Source organism: Apostichopus japonicus, chromosome 15 (assembly GCF_037975245.1).
Source record: "Apostichopus japonicus isolate 1M-3 chromosome 15, ASM3797524v1, whole genome shotgun sequence".
NCBI classification, from domain to species: domain Eukaryota; kingdom Metazoa; phylum Echinodermata; class Holothuroidea; order Aspidochirotida; family Stichopodidae; genus Apostichopus; species Apostichopus japonicus.
Window position 1 is genome coordinate 24178559 of NC_092575.1, and position 16868 is coordinate 24195426.

Genomic DNA, 16868 nt, shown 5'->3' on the forward strand with positions numbered 1-16868 from the left:
TGCTAAGGTATGAACGTCACCAAATCAGATCATGGGATTATTATTCAGTGTTAATAATTGTAAACATAAATATTAGTGATTTGAGGGAAGACATAAAGTTTCAGGTTAAGACCAAGATGGCTGGAGGCGGTCAATTTATTTGCAACTTCAAAAGAACAACTGGTGCCTTCTACTGTAGAGATGTGATCTTGACACAAATTGTGTAAACGAATTCATTGAGCACATTATACTGAACAATACACTGAACACAAAATAGTCCAATTTCCCAAAGTTAAAATTAACCTAATATACACTACGACAAAAGTGGGCGTAGATATTTTACATTTTGTAGACTAGAAATTTATGAGGGTAATGGTCGTTATTCAGAACAGCTACGAGTGCATGCGTCTTTATTGATTTATTTGTTATCAAGGTGTTGCCGGCCAAAGGAAAGCTAGAACTGAGTGTAGAGTATGTACAAAACTTTACAACACTCTTAACTGTGATCCGTAGAGAGTATCTATAGACCAGGATCAGTGATCCGTCGAGAGTATAGGTCAGGATCAGTTATCCGTAGAGAGTATAGACCAGGAACATTGAATCGTCAAGAGTATAGTCCAGTGTCAGTGATCCACCAAGACTATCGATCAGGATCAGTGATCCATCGAGAGTATACATCAGGATCATTGCATTGTCAAGATTATAGATCAGGATCAGTGATCAGTCGAGACTATAGATCAGGATCAGTGATCTGTCGGGAGTATAGATCAGGATCAGTGATCCATCGAGAGTATACATCAGGATCATTGCATTGTCAAGATTATAGATCAGGATCAGTGATCAGTCGAGACTATAGATCAGGATCAGTGATCTGTCGGGAGTATAGATCAGGATCAGTGATCCATCGAGAGTATACATCAGGATCATTGCATTGTCAAGATTATAGATCAGGATCAGTGATCAGTCGAGACTATAGATCAGGATCAGTGATCTGTCGGGAGTATAGATCAGGATCAGTGATCCATCGAGAGTATACATCAGGATCATTGCATTGTCAAGATTATAGATCAGGATCAGTGATCAGTCGAGACTATAGATCAGGATCAGTGATCTGTCGGGAGTATAGATCAGGATCAGTGATCCATCGAGAGTATACATCAGGATCATTGCATTGTCAAGATTATAGATCAGGATCAGTGATCAGTCGAGACTATAGATCAGGATCAGTGATCTGTCGGGAGTATAGATCAGGATCAGTGATCCATCGAGAGTATATATACATCAGGATCATTGCATTGTCAAGATTATAGATCAGGATCAGTGATCAGTCGAGACTATAGATCAGGATCAGTGATCTGTCGGGAGTATATATCAGGATCAGTGATCCATCGAGAGTATACATCAGGATCATTGCATTGTCAAGATTATAGATCAGGATCAGTGATCAGTCGAGACTATAGATCAGGATCAGTGATCTGTCGGGAGTAGAGATCAGGATCAGTGATCCATTGAGAGTATACATCAGGATCATTGCATTGTCAAGATTATAGATCAGGATCAGTGATCAGTCGAGACTATAGATCAGGATCAGTGATCTGTCGGGAGTATAGATCAGGATCATTGAATCATGGAGAGTTTAGATCAGGATTCGTAATCCGTCGAGAGTATAGACAAGGATCAGTGATCCATAGAGAGTATAGATCAGGATCACTGATTGAGTGGTTACTTGGAGAGAAACTCTATACATAACTACACACTATATAAAGATTTATCTCATATCTACAGTACTCATACATCCAATGTTTGTTCTATGAGTGGGCTAGACCTAATTATAACATGACAAGAGTCATTTATTTCAAGTGTTGTCATCAAACTGTCTTGACAAAGTTAGAGAGATGACTAGTCATTTGGATGTTACTACAGTATATACATGAAATACTTAATGACAAATATCCTCCATAGAGTATAAAACCAATATTTAAGATCCCCCGGAATAATGAGAGTCCAAACTACAAGGTTCAAACTGTCAAGTTTGTTATCTCTGTTAACAGGATATAACCAACTTGGTTTTCCATTTTGAACAATAACTTTTTGAAGATAATAACAAACAACGCCAATACATGCCGGGCAAAGTTCTATAAATGATTACAGCTCCTTACCGAGTAGGTAAGTCGGTAAGTGTGCTGTCTAAATGTGAAATTTTAAACTTTTAAAAAATGAACTCGCTTCCATTTTTCCAGTACAGTAAATATCTCAAGGTTTTTGACTTACCTTTCTCTTTTTCATCCTCATACTGGCGGTCCTGACCAGAGAGCCTGTCTTCAAGATCTCTTCGTCCAGCATGACCTCTGACCCGTCAGCACCCGACCTATGACTCAACTCCACCAGCTCGGGGATTGGTTGAACCTTCAATTGCACTGAGTCCCCAGAATTCCTGATCATCCCGATGATTTCGTCCCGGGGGGTGTTTTGTACGTTGGTACCGTTGACCTCCACCAACCTGTCCCCGGGAAGCAGTCCCGTGGTGTTCTCCTTCGTAGCCGTGCTGGGCTCCGCAAAGTGCACCTCCCTCTTCTGCAGGATCCCCAGAGGGAGAGCCCGCTCCTCCAAGATAGTCCTTCGGAGGGTGAAGCCGAACCCACCTCCTGGTTGTCGGTACAATTTCACCTCTCTTGCACGTTTGGGTTTTGGAGGTACGACGACGGGCAACTGGAGGTCCGCGTCGAAGGTCTTTTCTGTCGGAGATAACACCGGAGGGGTGGTCTCTATCTCCGGGATGTACCTGGGCACGACCACGGGGGGGTCTACCAACCGTTCGTTGTACGCCGTATTGACGGTCAACGTCCCGTGATCGTCCAGCCTGGGGGAGATGGTACCGTGAGAGAGCTCTTGAGCCCCGTAACTAGAGGTACCCTTTAAGATCCCTTTGGATTTCTTTTTATCTTTTGATGGTTTCCTAGAGAAGAATCCGTCTCTATCTGCATCGTTATTATTGACCGCTGCAGACCCCAAGGAGCCATCCTTCTCCGTCTGTGAGCCGACGCTGTAATCACTGGAGCTCTGTGAAATACTCTGATCGCCTTTGTGCTTCTTGTCCTTCCGACTGAGGCTGGCCTTCTTCTCGGCTTGCAGCTGTAGGTGAATCTCTTCCAGCCTTCTCATCTCCTCGTCGGTCAGCTTCTCCTTGCCCGATTTCTTGGCCTTCTTCTCCTTCTTGTCGTGTTTATCTTTCTTCTTGAAGGAGAACATGATGCCTCCATTTATCTGAAAAAGCAAATACGGATCAAATTAAAATGGAAGGAGATTATGTTTTCAGCATTAATAACGTTCTATCAAATTGGCAGTTGTCGACTGCTTCTTGTAATAGCTTAGTTCAAGCAAATCACCCAGATGTGATCAATTTAATTTTTACAACTGTACATAGCTTGATTATGGATATCAAATACAAACTCTGTTATTAATTTTGGTCTCATATTGTCCGAGGGCAAGAAGACAGTTCAAAACACCATGTTATTTATCCAGAGTTTTTTATCGTTAGTACGGTGGGTTAATTCAGGGCTGGCCCCTCAAATACATTTGATGTCCAAAGAAAATGGGATTTTGCAGTTTTACTCAAGTATTTGAGGTTGGTTACAGGCAATTGGGGACCATCAGATTCCTCTCTCATGGAGCAGTACAGTATATATATAACACAAATTGTTGATTAAGTATTAAAAGGAATCATTTTCAACTTGTTACAATAAAAAGCGTACTTTAACAGCTGACCAAAGCATCTAGTTTCATCTATGCCAGAGTAGGTCTGAAGTATAGTATGCATTTATAGGCTCTAAAATTGGATAGTTACAGGGGTTTATTTGCAACCAAAACACAATGAAGCACAGATAAACATCACAACTACATCAAAAAATACTGTAGTTTCTTTGATCCTAAAGGCTCAATATATATAACAGAACTAGCCGCCCGCAGGACTGCCACATACTGTAACATCTTTCGACTGAGACTTAGAATTTTGCAGCAATTTACAGCATTTTGCGGCAATTTGCAGCACTTGACAGCAGCATTTTGCAGCATTTTACAACATTTTGCAGCAATTTGCAGCATTTTGCTATTGATGCTATCAGGAATTAATTCCCTGACATATTACATACCAACTTAACAGCTATGTACAGTATATATAATATAATTGCTACTATACAGCACCCACTGTATTCGTTGTTGTTTTTTTGGGGTACCGTACTATTACATGTTTTATCTGAATATATTTGATTTAACTCAGCATGCGTGATCTGTTTGTATACACGTGGGACATTTCAAAGGTGTTACTCATCACACAAGAACAAACTACTACCGTACTATAAGGTGTTGAGGCTATTTGCGTGTTTACACCCTAAATCTGGCAATAACGATCCGAGGCACCATATATGTACAGATTGTGAGTTCAGCTATGTCCAGGGTTTTATACAATGTGCAATATACAGTTCTAAGTTTAAATAGTGCATATTTAAATAAATATTAATATTGAAGTCTACACAAAGTTTTTGAGTTGATTGTGATGGATTTTGTTTTTTCTTATCATTATAAATTTATTTTTTTATATTATTTTTTTATTAAAACATCGGTCTAGATATCTTCTGTACGTTAAAATCCCATGATAATTTAGTAAGTTCAGGTACTGGCTTGACTAGCCAATTTTCATATCAAAATTGTGTAGTAAAGTTTCAAAATGTGACATTTTCCAATCCAACTTGTTGACATATACATGGTTCATACTAATATCTGATGTATACTGGTGTCCTGGCAAGAAAAATATTTGGATACAAATAGAATTCACTCCAGGGCTAAGTATCTGCCTAAACTTTCATTTTGTGGCACAATCTAGGAGAATGCCTTACAATTTGAACAATTGAAGTCTCACTTTGAATATTAATGGGTTTGGCAAAATGATCTTGCTACTTTTACTGTCCCAATACCGTATGGTGAGGTTCATCCCAAATCTACGGTCATGTAAGAAATACTTATCAAGTTGCTTACATGATATATGGAATAAAAGGTACAAGCAAAATGTACAAATTTTATAAAATTTGTATTTGATTTAAATGTCTGATCTATAATTCTGAAATTAATTAAACAAGGAAGCCATGGCACATATATAGTTAACATCTGTGGAAGGAAATGCAGCATCACAGACACTGGGGCATGACTGCAGGCACTGAATCTGCTGTACAGTCTTATATGAGGTGGTTGCAGTCAGTTGAGAAAATGAATGCATCCACTAGCGTTCAGCTTTGGATGGGTGGGTTTACTGCACACATTGTAAACTGTGTGAGTTTACTGTTAAATTGGAAATCTATGCAAAAAGCTCAATTCATGGTCAAACTTTTATACGGTTCTTCAACACAATGTTAGATACTGTACTCAATGAAAATCAAATGCCAACTACCTGAGTAGGAAATATATATGGAAGCCACTCGATGCCATTAAAGTAACAATACCCTCACGGCCTGTAAATATGTGTCAAATGAAGAATACCAAATTATGATATTGAATCTTGTGTCAATACAAACACTAAACTTTGGAGACATGAACTTGGCAAATTTTGGTCCCTCGATAGCTTTGCAACTTGGAATGTTGTCCAAGGGAAGGGAATTTTTGAGTGTACTTTTATAGCTCTTGCAAAATTATATCCAATAAAAAACCTTGCATTCATTGTTGACATGGTATAGAATGGGGTCAAGGCTTATAAGGCACGTTCTTAAACTAGTGCAGTGAGACTATGGAGTCTTGTGGCACGGATCTTCAATCTGTACAGTATAGAATGTCAACATATTAAACACACTGACTTTATTTCCTTATTGACTTGACAATCCTTGTTACTGTACATTCTACAAAGCAGAAGCCAGGTAACCTGCATTCCTACATGCTCTAGCACACCTTGATAAAATATTGTGTAACTTCTAAACCAGAGTCGTAACGCTTCAATCATTAATACTTGACCAGCATATTTGTGGTAATTCTCTTTAATAAGGGTCCCAATACTTACAGTACCTGTACTGTGTAGTTGTTCCACTGCAGACTTAGCACTGTACCTCCTTAAGTAAGAAGGAGGTTCCAGAGTGTTTGGGGCAAGTCCCCTAGAATTAAAAGAAGAGTGCACCCCTTAAACAATTAACATGTTGCAAATACAGTATATCTTAAACCAGCCATACTAAAAGTGTTGCAAACTGCTCCCCCAAAATACGCCCCATATGTCATTTTTCTTTCACGCTAGAGGAGATCAGGGCCTCCCCCGACAAAGTAAACCCTGAAATGTCTTCTTTTTTTTAAAGTAAGGCTCATCACCAGGACAAAACATGTCACATGAGACTACAAGGTCTTTGAGGTGTCCCAAAAAAACAAGAACATCAAAATTGTACAAAGCAATATGTTTTCCAGCAATACTGTACAGGTAATTCTTCAAGGAATTATAAATAATGCAAAAAGCAGAACAAATTTGTTTCCATGGCAACAATCACAAATCCTCTCCTCTTCCATACATTGAGAATCAGCCCTTTACCTTAATTTGTTCTGCAGCTAGACTAAACAACCTGCGACCGGTTAAGTAAGTACTATCTATCTAAGCTGTGATTTCTGGCCACATAATAGATCGCCCGAGTAGTCTGATCTATAGGTAACATGTCACAGCACTATTTCTCAAGAAGAAGTTTCAAGATTTGTAACATTCGCCAAACACCCAAGACTTAATGGTTTGGGGATTTACAAACTGGTGACTATATACTTAAATCATAAACCATACTCCAACTACACTATCTGTATGCACTTTCCTATCAACCTACAGTAAGTAGGAAATAACTGGAATGGTTTTAGCATTGCCCCCCCACTTCCGGAGAACCGCCAACTTACAGTACTCGTCCTATCGGATCGACCGTTCAGAAGAAAAGGCGTTGTGATTTTTGCGGACTTGCTAACCAAAGTTGATTCTACACTTCCTTTACACTTTAGGGGATTGTTGTTTTTGGATCATTGACATCCCCAACGTAAGCTTTCTTCACCCACTTTACTATCAATAAACACTTTTTTCGATTACTCTTGGGATATTCTTACCAACATTTGACTGAACAGCATGCAAAATAAAGAAGGGGGGAAAAATTGGATTGCTTTGGTAAAATTAATCCAAGCTGGTGCCTCAAGAATTTTTTTTTCTCCATTTTTTAAATGGTAACTCTACCTCAACATTACAGTACTTAGACCCTAGATACCGAATTGTAAGTCCCTGGATATGGAAGCGTATTTTACACCCACTGCCTGATAGCCTTGGTCAAATTTCATATGAAAGCAATTGGGGCTCTACCACAAATTTAGTTAATGACTCCCAACCATGAAATTTGTGTAAAATAAAAGGAAATTGAAAAAAAAATTGATAATGTGATGGACATTGGATGTACAGTACAGTAGTTCATAATAATTTGAATAAACTTAAGCAATTTATACACTGTTTCCAAGGTAACTGTCCCAACCTGGATGAGAATTAAACAATTTAGTCAATACTGTACTTCACATTATGGAAAGTTCTACTTACAAAACAATGTGTAAACTGTGTGCTCTATTGGTTGGGATAACTGCTTGGAGTTACAGGCCACCAGCTGCTTGGAGTTCCTGTATGCTCAGGGATTTACTAATGAGCATACAGTATGTTGGGAGGTTATAATGACATCAATTAACTTAAAATGGGTGTGTTCTGACATTATCAGTGATGTTTCATGAATAATTTGGAATAAACAGCCAGTTGACTTGGGCAGGATTAAGCCATGCATTTAGTATTGCACAACTGTGACAGTATAGATGGATTAAGCTGATCTGATCCAAGCTCAAAGTACACTACTAGAAGGTAAGCAGAGTGGAGCATGGCGGTCAAATGGAAAGGCAATGGACTTGCGATCTACGGATTACAGGTTTAATTCCTGGCCATGTTGTTTCCTTGAATGATGGCACTTTTAATCTTCATAGCCTCTCTTCACCCAGGGGTATACATGTGGACCTGCATGCCTATAAGGTAACTTGTAAATAAAGCTGCATGCACCGGTTTTGGCTGCACCATATATGGGAATTCCTCCAGGAGACACGCCCACTGTAGTGCCCAGGAGTAAATGTTTGAATTGTGCTAACTTGGGTGTGAGGAAATGTCAATGACCAGGGTTTAACCGTTGTAAAGTCGTGTGAAAGGGCCTTGATACAAGAATGGCAATAAATGCTATGAAAATCATAAATTAAAATTTATATGACAATATTCTTTATTAAAGGAGAGATGTTACTTAGAAGAAAATCTAAAGCAGAGATGGTATTTAAAGACAGTGTTACTGTGCACTCCATTACTGTATGTCAGAACGTTACAGAAATTGATGTAAATCTGTGTGTATCACACAAGTTTACAATCTTTACACTTTTACTCAAATTGTTGGCTTAGCGGTAAGTCTGGTGCGATGATATGGTACGATGTCGGTATTAGGGATCACTGCTTTCAATACAGTAGCTACGGTGTGTATTAGTCTGTATTCCAAATGAATTCTAAATGCTTGGGCAAGTCGACCTTAGGCCCTTTAGAAGCCAGATCCAACCATGCTAAGTCAACAGTAATCATACATACGGTAGGCCTCACACATATTCATGTATGTCAGTAGCATGGTGGGCTCATTATTGATGCACTTAAGGATTTGATTAACGATGTCTATCAACGAAAACTCAAAATCACTCAACTGTATTCGTTTTTCATATGTGTACTTCCTCAGAAATGTAATGAACTCAAAATATTTATTGTTCTGTGCCTACGCATCGTACAATTGAGCAGAATTTGACCACAAAATGTCTGCTGAGTCAAGTTCTTTCATACCCCTAAATTGACACATTCGTCGATAAGCTAACTATAGTGTCTACAGGCTTAAGTATGTATCCATTGACTGTGAATGATGTTTGCTATGCTCTGAGCCGCTTAGCTCAGACAGGTCAGGTCCCAGAGAGTAGTGGTATTATATATATTGAGATAATTTTTGTTATTTTTAGGAGTAAGATTTCTAAAAAATGTGCAAAACTGGGGGGAGGGTGTTAAAAGCTTATAAAAAACACACAATTTGATTAGCATAAACCTGAAATAGATTAAAACTCATCAAATATGTAACTCTGCTTGAATGCAAAAAGTTTAGGTTGCCTGCTATATTTTTGCTAGTAATATTTGAAGGTGCCTTAATTACGAAGGAGCATCAGTTACAAAGCCTTTACTATACTGAATGTACCCGAGGTCTTCTCAGCCATTATTATTTTGTTGCAATAAATGGTTCTCATTTTCAAAGTACTCTACTATTTAAGCGATGTGTTAGTAAAATGTTTTACGAATTTTGAGATCATAATTAGAGGCAAAGAATAAAGGTAAAATGTATCTTAAATACTGGTAAGTACTGTAGGCCCATACAGTATTTACGTAGGCCTATGTTTATAGTTATTCACAATTTATTCATTCTTTGGTGTTGGGAAAACTACTGTAACCATCACACCAACTTTAACTTTTACACAGGCTTTAGTCAAGGGACAAACTAAAACGAATGACAGCGAATGATCGAATGACAATTGACTTTGTACAGGGTTAATTATCATTTGCGAATGACAGCGAATGACAACGAATGACAACGAAGGACAACGAAGGACAGTGTTGAGAAGAGATAGAATGATTAACGGAGTGGAGTAAATGCGGTTATTGGTTTTCTGCGCAAAAATGATTTGAGGAAAATCGCATGTTACGTGGTTGCAGGGTATTGGTGTAATTATAGACACCACAGGGAAAGTTTGTGTGTGATAATGCGCTTGAGTGCTGTGTTTTTTACCTCTGTAGATTTATAGAAATATATCTGAAGCCGTTTCAAGATTATATTATTGTTAGTTTCTAACAATTAATATCGGAAAAATGACGTTAATTTTTTTTTTTAAATCAGACTTACAATTTCGCTAGTATCTGTAAGGTGCGTTTTTATCTTGTCCGTACTTTACTAGATCTAGATACCCACGAAGTCTGAACTGTGATATCCGGTTGAAGCAAATGTCTGTGCTGTCATTACTGTCATTCGTTTTAGTCAACGCAATTTTTTAGTGTGTACAACATATTGTCATTCGTTATGTGTAACGCAATTGTCATTCGTTTTAGTAACACCCTTAGTCAACTGTACAGTACTTAGCTATCTTAGTTTCGATAAATTAATAGTAAATTGAGTTGGCCAAGTTGAGTAGGAATTTTGGGTAATTAGAAATTACAATGTAGTAAAGTTTGCTTCACTAAAATCCTAGGCATAAATTGCACATCACATGTCCAGCCTGCTACAAGGAGAACAAACAATCATTATAATTGATTGTGTTTTATATTTTAAATTTGGGCTTGATATATCCGCATCTCAATTCCATGTTGCAGGCGACTTAGAATGAGCCTAATGGTGAGTAGTAGTCAGTAGTAGTAGCCAAATTTTATGCCTACAATCTAGACAAATAGTAATGTACTTCTCAGTATTTGTTTGGCTCCTGTGTGAATAACATGCCTTGGCTTGCCCATCTGGCCAAATAGTGCTGCCTAAAGTCCTTAGTTTATGCAGCTGCCATGGAAACAATACAGTATGACTAATTCACCTGGCACCAGGCAAATCCTGAAGCTGGGATATCTTGTTCTTCCAGCTGCCCAGTTTCCATAGGCATGCCATAAATTAGGCCAATAGGCGTAACAGTATTCTAAACAACAACACCACAACAAAGCAAAAATGCATTGTGTTTGCTTCGACTACCGTATATTATACTGTACATAGTGTATGTGTAAACGGTATCAACATAGACATCAATAATATAACGGAAAGGCCAATAAAACGTATCATATAGGCTTTGGCCTGTAAAATATTTAACTTTGTAGACACAGCTTAGGCCTGGGGCCTTATATAACTTGGGCTAGGCATTCGTAATTTATCATTCACGTTTGGCTTCATTCGTGATAAATCATCGTGTTTGATAACTTCGATTGAGAGGCGGAAAAGCAACAGTGATGTAGGGAGCTGCGGTGTCATCATCATCCTACAGTACTCCTAACGTGCTAAGCCTGTACCGCTGCTCATGATTATTTTAATGATCACTGGCTTGTAGCAATACAAAAGTGGAAAATGCTTATCAATAAATCTCACCTGTTTACCAGTAAACGAGGAAAATTTCACCGTGGTATTTTATTCCGAAAAAGTATAATTCCGTTCTGTAGTTCCAATTTTTCTGTTAACAGCCAGCCCTCATCTTAAATGCAGTGACCAGAATTCAAAGGCAGAAATATCTGCTTTGAAAATCCCAAAATAGAGGGCCCAATTCCAAAACTTGCGAAGCAGAAAACACAAGGACGGTCAGCTATAGCGGATTTGACAGAAGGACTTTCACCATAGCAAATATTTATTCGGGAGGTTGATTTACTTTTCTTGTTCAACTTCACTAATATTTCCGCCAAGAACAATGTCTTATACCGGTCATTCATGGTCAAAGTGCAGCAAAATCGTTTACAACCACTAGTTCAGTTCAGTTATTTCAGTTACTATATTTCGCATATAGCCTACATAGACATACAAAAACAGTGCAGTAATGTCATATACAGGATACTAGAAAAAACATCAAATGTTTATCTAAGCTAGCAGGGGCGGATCCAGGGGGGCCCGGGGGGCCCGGGCCCCCCCCTTTTTGAAAATCCTGATCAGTGGCGTAGCTACGGGGGGCCTGAAATTGCAGACATGAGATCCATATTTTCAGGCTAGGTACATGCTGCTTAGAATACTCGGGAAGTGCCGTTTCCGGCCATCTGGGGGTTTGTAAAGCCAAAAATTTTCTTGTACGCTCCGCGCCAACCGATGATGGCGCTCCGCTTAGATAGTCTTACGTTCAGGCGCGGCTGGACCAGTCAGACCCCCCCCCCCCTGTCACAAATCCTGCATCAGCCCCTGATATGTCATTGAATATTCCACAAAACAACTTTTTATGTCCACGAAACTGTCGAAAAACATGATTTTCACTACTGGTAGAGATATAAAATATTGGGAATTCTGAATTTCCTGCAAACATGCGGCTGTGCCTGTTCAATACTCACTACTGTATCGCCTTAAAAAATGATGAGTGGAAATAGTTTCTCCAGGACCATATCGTATCGTGGGTATCGAGTGCGTCTGATATACGAACGTACGTAGTAGTACGTACGTACGTCTATGATGATATGCACTGTACTGTACTGATAAAAACATAGGTGAATTTCACTCCATGGGAGTGATCACTGAGCACATTCCGGTATAAGAGTGAATTTCCACTCCATTGGAGTAAATCTTAACTCCTAATAGAGTTATATTCACTCATATTAGGAGTGAGGGTTAACTCCAATAGAGTTAAATTTCACTCTTAATTTGAAGTGCGCCGAGTGATCACTCCAATGGAATGAAATCCACTCATTTGTTTTTAGAGTGTTGCTAGATATATGAAGAAGAAATTTACATACCAATACATGTTATCGGTCATCGATTGGCACAAAAAGCCAGATTCTGATGACAGCTGCCTCAAGAAACCCAATAAATGGCCTAATAAGCACCGAGCCACCAATGTGGACCATTACCGAAACATCGATGCGTGTTAGTCTTCCACCCCCTTCCTCTAATGCTATTTAAGTCCACATGTGGGCATATCCTGCAAATCTACCGGTAGCCCACAGGGGTTTGAGTTGGGAGAAAGGCCTTGACAGCTTGAAACGACAAATGATGCCAACTTCCCTCAAGTTAAAAGTCTGGCTGAGTTGGCAAGGCCAGTCAGCATGAAAGAGAAAAAACTTTTTTGCATTTCTGTCACCAAAGTTGCACATCTTTTTGGTTGCTATTTTGCCTCACAGGTGCCATCTCCTGCGATCTGGGGGGTGCTGAAATCTCAAATTTTCTCTGTACGCTCCGCGCCAACCAAGGTGGCGCTCCGCTTAGATAGTAAACGCCGCCCTCCCCCACAAGAAAGAACAGCCCCCCATGGCCCCCACTAAAAAAATCCTAGCTACGCCACTGTGCGTGTAATTTTTTGTAAAATAAATTTGCAAAAAGAGTACACCATCATTCTGATAAAGTGAAGGTGAGAGGGGCACTCTGACTGCATCAATAGTCTCCATCTGGAAGGGGGCATCCAAGATGAAATGGCCTGGAGTAGCCTGGTAAAAAGTAGTTTGCATCACCACCTACTCCCCAAAGACGTAAATCCCAGCTCATTGCTCGAAATTGCAAATATATGCCCGGCAAACCATGAATACATGATTTATTGGAAATAAATTTTACTCAAAACTTTCACGAAAAGTAGCACCAGATTGCACCGAGGACCTCCATATTTTGTGAAATACCCCCTTAGACCCCTCCCCCAGGACGACGATTAGGCATTTCCCATCTGGGCCCCCCCTTCGGCGAAATCCTGGATCCGCCACTGGCTAGTAACCCTAAAGAAGCATGGGCGTCCACCGGGGGAAGAGCACTTCTCTCACCTCCCCACTCCCCTCCGGAAATATATCAAAATGCTTCAGGGTTGTCAGTCTAATTTCAGTCTAAGGAAAATGAATTCTCTCTCAAATCATAGTTTTGTACTTACATTAAACATCTGAAACGTGAAAAAGTCCTCAGAATCCCTTACTAGAGCTCAGAATACATTCCGGTGAATTAAACTGCGCTATTACGTGCTTTTTGTTTTTTTTCGTACTTGAAACTCGTTACAAGAGAATTAGAATTCGCTGCAACTTCCGGGGGATGCACCCCCTGGACCTACAATGGGGCTCTAAGGTATAAATTTCCAGATAGTAAGATAAGAGTACTTCATCTTTCTGACATGTATGTGTGTTATATAAGAGTTATGTGAAAAATCCACTAACAGTGTATACACAATCGGAAATACTTCCTATGCGTCTGAGTATACCGCAGCTGTAATGATGAAAACAAATTGTAACTTTGTTGGCCTAATGGTTCAAACGTTGTTCGACCAATCACTGCAGGCGGTCTCAAACAAGGTAATCGTTCTTCTGTACACCCCTTGATGAACGTTCTGACATATGTGCGGACATTTCATTCCAAATCGGACAGCAAACTACCAAATAACAACATAGGGTACGATACTGATCTAAAATCGGGAGGAAGACATCAGCGAGGCCTAAAGTACCTAAAGGAAACCCCACTGAATTAAAAATGTAAAAAAGAGGCAGAAGAATAAATATCAAATTCTCTCCAAAAAACCCTCTACTAAATTCACAAGAAACCCTGTCCTCAGAAGAGAACCGAGCACGTAGCGAGGAATTTGCCAAGGGAGGATCGAAGCCTGTTGGCAAACTATGTAAGCGTAGCGCCACGATAAGCTGGTGCGAAGCGTACAAGAATATTTTGGCCGAAAATGCCTCCCAGATCGCTGGAAATGGCACTTACCAGGCCTTGTAAGCTGCATCTAAGCTTTTCCTATTTTTAAAATTACTAGCGATATCATAAAAAAAATATGCTCAAGGGGGGGGGGGGGCGGTCGCCCCTTTCGCCCCCCATTGGGTACGCGCCTGAAAGAGAAAGCCTGAGAGTGTCATATCCAGGCATCTAAAGGTGTCAAACATAAACCATGGTTGGGTTTGGATTTATATGGAGTTTCCTTTGGGGACCCATTCACATTGCGGCACCGCTCCTTGCAAGCTACGCGACTTCTCCCAGCCCCAGACATCAAAACGATTGGGCTCTGCAGATACCCACCACAAGGGACTCAAGGAAATCCTGTACTCAACAGAAAACAAGGGGGCGCACATAAAACGCCTGACTCTCGCTTGACGAAAGCAAGACGTGTTATAAGAACCAGCGACGTAGCCAGGAATTTGAAAGGGGGGAGCACTTTTTGCGATTGATATAGATTTTCAAAGTTGTAGGCACGACTATCTGAGCGGAGCGCCACCATCGGTTGGCGCGGAGCGTACAAGAAAATTTTTGGTTTTACAAACCCACCAGATGGCCGGAAACGGCCCTTCCCGAGTGTTCATTCTGGTTCCCTGGCCTCTTGCTAACTTGAGACACCTCATTCAATATCACTTTTAAACCCAAAAAACAAACGAGTTAAAATAGTACGTAGTTCAATACTACATAATGTATTAAAATTAGCAAGGTACACGTACAGAGTAGTCTTACTTTTCAACTTCTGATACTTGTAGATACAAAGATAGGCCAGAAATGTCTTTGATACAACTATAGCCAGTATCTTTGATACAACTGTAGCTAGTAAATGTTTAAGTTAGCCTAATAAGAGAAGGCGAGAGCTATCCGACGATTGCCATCTGATGCAAATTTCTCAACTGTTTTCTCAACTGAAATATTATCTGCGTAAACGGGTTCTTAACTACATGTTAAAAAACTGACAAGATCGGATCCTAGTCTTTTTCGGCGGGTAGAGTGTTGAATGAAACGGCACGCGATAGAAATGACAGCCTAGATGACAGAAGAATAGGTCACCTAATTTAGCCATATTCTTGCTACGTTCATTTCAATAGTTTTTGCTGTCTATAGACTCTTAAACTCGTCCAGCAAGCTTATCGATTTGAATTATGGGTGTTTTTAAAAAAAAGATAACTTGGCCAACAAAAATGTAGGCCCGGGCCAACAGTGCAACATACTGGCTACGCCCCTAATCATATGATATCATTATCAGCAGATTTTGTTTCCTGTTTGAATTCCTTTACATTTTCTTTTACATATTATATCAGAAAGACAAACATAGTGCTCTTTTACAATTTTTCCAGTAGGATGATTCTTGTTTATTGTCCAATGTCTGGACTTTAATACATTTGACGAACTTAACTGGTGGACAATATAAACTTTCATATTTTGTAATATAGCCAGATATGCAGTGGCCTAAAAACAAATATCGTTACCGCAGTGTATTAGCAGTGTAATACTTATTATAGGAAGTGCGTATCACGTACGATTGCTAGCTTAGCTTCATAACATGCTGTTCGTGCAACAACTTAGGACGACTCATAGAACGACGTTGTCGACGTTACAGTTCCTGACATTCCATAGAGTGCGGTTAGGTAGGCAATATGTATTTTATTACGCAGTGGCCAACTGTAGGCTTGTAATTGGCTATAAGCTAAATTTATCTACTTGCATCTGCCAAACTAAGTAAGTAGTTGAATCAGTAGGCGTGAATGTTACTACGATTACAATCAAGTTAACGGAGCTGACGAGTATTCAAGATCAAAAGAGTACTGACAAAATACCATGCTAAAAAAACGACAGTTTAAAAAAAAAAATCGACACTGAAAGGGGGGGAGCGGTCGCTCCCCCTGCTCCCCCCCTGGCTACGTCCCTGAGGCAATATGTATTTTATTACGCAGTGGCCAACTGTAGGCTTGTAATTGGCTATAAGCTAAATTTATCTACTTGCATCTGCCAAACTAAGTAAGTAGTTGAATCAGTAGGCGTGAATGTTACTACGATTACAATCAAGTTAACGGAGCTGACGAGTATTCAAGATCAAAATAGCACTGACAAAATACCATGCTAAAAAACGACAGTTTAAAAAAAAAAAAATCGACACTGAAAGGGGGGGAGCGGTCGCTCCCCCTGCTCCCCCCCTGGCTACGTCCCTGATAAGAACTGATATATATGTATAAGCTACATTGTCTACACTCCTGACGGATAGCATAGCCAAAGAATATATTTAAGTTCCACATGAAATAATGTTGCAGACTACACTGACAAGTACAAGAGAGACGATACATTTTAATAGCCAAGATGAAACCCTACAACATATAGTCATTACAAAACTGTTAGAAATAGCGGTCGTTGTTAAATCTACAATCGTGTAACCGT

At 39.7% G+C, this 16868-nt stretch overlaps 1 protein-coding gene across 4 annotated transcripts in view; it reads right to left on the reverse strand.

Annotated features, from left to right (window-relative positions):
- LOC139980528 (unconventional myosin-XVIIIa-like) overlaps nucleotides 1-11313 on the reverse strand; it is a 161353-nt gene extending 150040 nt beyond the window's left edge. For all 4 annotated transcript variants that reach the window (XR_011797571.1, XM_071992229.1, XM_071992228.1 and 1 more), the window contains exons 1-2: nucleotides 11178-11313; nucleotides 2251-3243 (exon numbers count right to left, since the gene is read on the reverse strand). Coding sequence is in view for 3 of the 4 variants with exons in the window: in XM_071992229.1 (XP_071848330.1) it covers nucleotides 2251-3228 (978 nt within the window). In the remaining variant the exon portion in view is untranslated. The remainder of the gene's footprint in view (nucleotides 1-2250; nucleotides 3244-11177) is intronic.
- Between the last annotated feature and the right edge of the window lie 5555 nt (nucleotides 11314-16868).